Source organism: Coregonus clupeaformis, unplaced genomic scaffold (assembly GCF_020615455.1).
Source record: "Coregonus clupeaformis isolate EN_2021a unplaced genomic scaffold, ASM2061545v1 scaf1665, whole genome shotgun sequence".
Taxonomy (NCBI): Eukaryota; Metazoa; Chordata; class Actinopteri; order Salmoniformes; family Salmonidae; genus Coregonus; species Coregonus clupeaformis.
Window position 1 is genome coordinate 91,501 of NW_025535119.1, and position 6,000 is coordinate 97,500.

The window sequence follows — 6,000 nt, forward strand, 5'->3', positions numbered from 1 at the left end:
AACGAGGTGTTTCGGGACATGCTTGGTCGCGGTGTAGTGGTCTACATCGATGACATCCTGGTGTATTCCGCTACTCGCGCCGAGCATGTGTCCCTGGTTCGCCCTGTTTACACACGTCTTCCGGCACTACGGGGTACCAGAGGATATAGTGTCTGACTGGGTCCCCAGTTCACGTCCAAGGTCTGCAAGGCGTTCATGGAACATCTGGGGGTCTCGGTCAGCCTGACCTCTGGCTTCCACCCCAAGAGTAATGGGCAGGTGGAACGGGTAAATCAGGACGTGGGTAGGTTCCTGCGGTCCTACTGCCAGGACCGGTCGGTGGAGTGGTCGGTGTTCTTGCCATGGGCAGAATATGCCCAGAACACTCTCCGCCACTCCTCCACTAACCTAACGCCGTTCCAGTGTGTTCTAGGTTACCAACCGGTTCTGGCACCGTGGCACCAGAGCCAGACCGAGGCTCCTGCGGTGGATGACTGGTTTCGGCGCGCGAAGGAGACGTGGGATGCTGCCCACGTTCACCTCCAGCGCGCCGTGCGTCATCAGAAGGCCAACGCTGACCGCCACCGCAGTGAGGCCCCCGTCTTTGTACCGGGTGATCGGGTCTGGCTCTCGACCCGGAATCTGCCCCTCCGCCTGCCCTGCCGGAAGCTGAGCCCGCGGTTTGTGGGGCCGTTCAAAGTCCTGAGGAGAGTCAACGAGGTCACTTATAGGTTATTACTTCCCCCTGATTACCGTATTAACTCCTCGTTTCATGTGTCTCTCCTCAGGCCGGTGGTAGCTGGTCCGTTCCAGGAGTCTGAGGTGCGGGAGGTTCCTCCACCTCCTCTGGACATCGAGGGGGCCCCGGCGTACTCTGTCCGTTCCATCCTGGATTCGAGGCGTCGGGTGGGGGGCCTTCAGTACCTCGTGGAGTGGGAGGGGTACGGTCCGGAGGAACGGTGCTGGGTCCCGGTGAGGGATATCCTTGATCCCTCCGTGTTGTGGGATTTCCACCGTCGCCATCCGGCTCGCCCTGCTCCGTGTCCTCCTGGCCATCCCCGAGGCCGGGGTCGGCGCGTTGCTGGAGCTGCGCGACTTCCGCCGAGGCTGCCTCCCCTCCTTGTTTAGGCATGTTTCGCCGTTCGTCGTCACCAGCTTACTAGCTACTGCCGATCCATTTATCATCACTCCATTTGTCTTGTCTTCAATCACACACACCTGGTCCTTATCCCTTATTAGTTATTGTATAAGTGTTCCCTCTGCTTCCTTGTCTGTGTGGGTGATTGTTTATTGTGGAGGTTAGTGAAGGTTGATAAACAGGGATTTATAATGTGGCACAAATCCAATGCACGTCAATGGTACCCCTATTAGCATTTTCACGCTTCATGTCCATATCATCTATAAGTAACTTCACTGAGTTACACAATACATTTTTACATACTTTAGGATGATTTGTACATGAAGTACGAAAATGCTAATGCGGGTACCATTGACGTGCATTGGATTTGTGCCACAATACCCTCTATTATAAATCACTGTTCATCATTCAGACAATAAAAGTATCCCTCCGTTATAAATCACTGTTTATCATTCAGACAATAAAAGTATCCCTCCGTTATAAATCACTGTTTATCATTCAGACAACAGAAGTATCCCTCTATTATAAATCACTAGATTTATAATAGAGGTACCACTGACTTGAATTTGGATTTGTGCCATGAATGCTAAAAGGTTATCATTTGAAACAGTGGCCAGGTAAACAAAACCAAAGCATGGCTTGCTGCCATAACGTGTCCATAGACAGCTTACAGGGTATTGAAACCAGTGTGTTATTTTTGTAATTTGGGTGAACTATCCCTTTAAACCCCGTGTTACTGTTGCCACCCCCAGCCGTGCTCTTTCTGCATGGAACACTTACCATCACTTGAAGCAAGGCCACCAGGTAAAATCCTTTTGACGTAGACTCCAAACTCTTCTCCCGTTAACTCCTTCACTCCTCCAATGACTTTGATCCCTGAGAAGGGGGGGAACACCATAGAACAGAGGGCTGTTATAATAGTAGCCTAGCTATGCATGTTTAACTACTGTCTATCTGTCACTGGGTTACCAATGACTCTGAGCTGAAAGCTGTCTGAGGAAGAACAGTAGAGAGCTCCAATTGAACGACAAAACTGACACCGTCCACTGAAGTTCATGAAGTTCCCGAGAGGACCTTGTTCTTCTGTCATTGTGCGGAACAGCATAGATATCTGTACGCTGTCATAGCTCAGTTGGTAGAGTATGGCGCTTGCAACGCCAGGGTTGTGGGTTCGTTTCCGGGGGGGTTTGATGTATGCACTCACTAACTAAGTGGCTCTGGATAAGAGCGTCTGCTAAATGTAAAAATGTCACAATAGCGGTGGGAACACACTCTCTTTACAGGCCTATCTGCTTCAATAATATAACATCCCTTACATCTACACAACTAAAGCACTGGTCTCTAACAGCCTTGAGGGGATACAGAAACTAAGGTAACCCTTCACAAAGCCTTTGTAATGTAAATGAGCATACTAATCCCACTGCAGTTTAAATAATGCCTAGATAAGCAATGTACTAATAGTATATATGTATATTCATATACTGTACAGAGACACTCCTGGACTCTCAACATTTGTTTTGATTGAAGTGAACTATAAGGAAAGTTTTGCCCAGGTAACAGGCCAACAACCACGATGAACTATACTACATGGTAATTACAACAAAAGGTCACTTAATGGTTGACTCAAGTTAAAAGTGTGTGTGTGTGTGTGTGTGTGTGTGTGTGTGTGTGTAACAATAACTACCTGCCTGTCCCAATCCCCTATGTGTTGCTATGGGACCTGGTCAAAACATGTCCTGGGGACAATAATAGTCCACTCTAAAATGTGGCATTTTCTCACACAACACAATGCCACAGATGTCTCAAGTTTTGATGGAGCGTGCAATTGGCATGCTGACTGCAGGAATGTCTACCAGAGCTGTTGCCAGAGAATTGAATGTTAATTCCTCTACCATAAGCAGCCTCCAACACCGTTCTAGAGAATCTGTATCACAGGTATTCAGACTGCATCACAGGTATTCAGTCTGTGTCACAGGTATTCAGACTGCGTCACAGGTATTCAGTCTGCATCACAGGTATTCAGACTGTATCACAGGTATTCAGTCTGTATCACAGGTATTCAGACTGCATCACAGTTATTCAGACTGTATCACAGGTATTCCGTCTGTATCACAGATATTCAGTCTGTATCACATGTATTCAGACTGTATCACATGTATTCAGACTGTATCACATGTATTCAGTCTGTATCACAGGTATTCAGACTGTATCACAGGTATTCAGTCTGTATCACAGGTATTCAGTCTCTATCACATGTATTCAGACTGTATCACATGTATTCAGACTGTATCACATGTATTCAGTCTGTATCACAGGTATTCAGTCTGTATCACAGGTATTCAGTCTGTATCACAGGTATTCAGACTGTATCACATGTATTCAGTCTGTATCACAGGTATTCAGACTGTATCACAGGTATTTAGACTGTATCACAGGTATTCAGACTGTATCACAGGTATTCAGACTGCATCACAGGTATTCAGACTGCATCACAGGTATTCAGACTGTATCACAGGTATTCAGACTGTATCACAGGTATTCAGTCTGTATCACATGTATTCAGACTGTATCACAGGTATTCAGTCTGTATCACAGGTATTCAGACTGTATCACAGGTATTCAGACTGCATCACAGGTATTCAGTCTGTGTCACAGGTATTCAGACTGCGTCACAGGTATTCAGTCTGCGTCACAGGTATTCAGACTGTATCACAGGTATTCAGACTGTATCACAGGTATTCAGTCTGTATCACAGGTATTCAGACTGCATCACAGTTATTCAGACTGTATCACAGGTATTCAGTCTGTATCACAGGTATTCAGTCTGTATCACATGTATTCAGACTGTATCACAGGTATTCAGTCTGTATCACATGTATTCAGACTGTATCACAGGTATTCAGTCTGTATCACAGATATTTAGACTGTATCACAGGTATTCAGACTGCATCACAGGTATTCAGACTGCATCACAGGTATTCACTGTATCACAGGTATTCAGTCTGTATCACAGGTAATAAGACTGCATCATAGGTATTCAGTCTGTATCACAGGTATTCAGACTGTATCACAGGTATTCCGTCTGCATCACAGGTATTCAGACTGTATCACAGGTATTCAGACTGCATCACAGGTATTCAGACTGTATCACAGGTATTCAGACTGTACCACAGGTATTCAGACTGTGTCACAGGTATTCAGTCTGTATCACAGGTATTCAGACTGTATCACAGGTATTCAGTCTGTATCACAGGTATTCAGACTGTATCACATGTATTCAGACTGTATCACAGGTATTCAGACTGCATCACAGGTATTCAGACTGTATCAAAGGTATTCAGACTGTACCACAGGTATTCAGACTGTGTCACAGGTATTCAGTCTGTATCACAGGTATTCAGACTGTATCACAGGTATTCAGACTGCGTCACAAGTATTCAGACTGTATTACATGCGTTCAAACCTACAGGAGGGTAGCTCTCCAGGAACAGGGTTGGAGTTCAAACCTACAGGAGGGTAGCTCTCCAGGAACAGGGTTGGGCAACCCTGCTCTACAGTGACATGGAATACTGTATATTCAGTATCTTGAAATCATTCAATCAAATCAATCAAACAATCAATCTGCATCATTCACTTCCATTGTTGCTAAACATTCCGCAGCTTAGTGGACAATCAGTTAATTGGATCAGGCTGGAGGAGAGCTTTGTATAGCGGAGGAGGGTGGATGAGGATCGTGGCCGGAGGGGGGTGGGGGGCCAGAGGGGGTGGGGGTGAGTGAGGTCAGAAGTGGGTGTTGGGTGTTGTCTGGTTTCAGCAGACATCTTAGCGTGATGCCTCAGAGACAAAACAAACTGCAGGGGTTCTGACCCGGCACCAACGACGTACACACCAGCTGCCTAGCCAGATCAAAACCCACTTCCTGTCCGCTCAATCACCTAGGCCTATACGTATCTCTGTCTTAGCTATGGGCTCTGGTCAAACCAGTCATGCACTATATAGTGAATAGGGTGCCATGTCAGACCAGCCAGTGTCACCCTTGTGGGATTAGGCTATATTACATGGATTAAAGGCTACGTTTTAATTTTTTTTCACCAAATCTCTATTTTTTATGTAAATGTCCTCTTACCCCAAACAGCAAATCACTGCCTCATCCTCGTTGTGTAGCATGAACAAAGGCTCCAAAAACACCCAAATACGTCCTTTTAGAAACAGCAAAGATCTCAGAATAGTGATGCAGGTCGTTAAGATGTACACCTGACATTGTGACATTCCGAACTTTATCCTCAACGTTATATTTCAACCAAACTAGCTGTTCCATTCTCTGTCTAACCTGCTGCTACAGATAACTGCCAAAATAAAGGAAACACCAACATAAAGTGTCTTTATAGCACATTGGGCCACCACGAGCCAGAACAGCTTCAATGCTCCTTGGCATAGATTCTACAAGTGTCTGGAACTTCCTGTGTGGAAGCACCCCATGCTTTCGATATACTATGCAGCCCTCATTTATTCAAGTGTTTCCTTTATTTTGGGAGTTACTTGTAGAATGGACGGAGAGGTATCGCTCGAGTCATAACAAAATGGAATATACTCTCTCGCACACCCGCACACACTGACACACACACAATCCACACACACACACACACACACACACACACACACACACACACACACACGCCACCCATTCATTAGAGCAGGACGTGTGTAGCTCAGGGCTAGTCTGCTGTTTCCAGGTGGACAATATGTTAGCACTAATTGAGTTTGGAGCGAGAGGAGCATGTTAATTATCTGGGATCAGGGTTTCCTCTTCCTTCACTCCTTTCCTCCTCTCACTCTCCTCTTTCTCTCTTTCCTCTTTCTTTCTCTCTCTCTCTCTCTCGCGC

At 46.1% G+C, this 6,000-nt stretch overlaps 1 protein-coding gene across 1 annotated transcript in view; it reads right to left on the minus strand.

Annotated features, from left to right (window-relative positions):
• Positions 1-6,000, minus strand: part of LOC123487343 (synaptojanin-2-binding protein-like) — a 37,397-nt gene that overhangs the window by 14,086 nt on the left and 17,311 nt on the right. Inside the window, exon 2 of the mRNA XM_045218563.1 lies at positions 1,898-1,993. Coding sequence (XP_045074498.1) covers positions 1,898-1,993 — 96 coding nt within the window. The remainder of the gene's footprint in view (positions 1-1,897; positions 1,994-6,000) is intronic.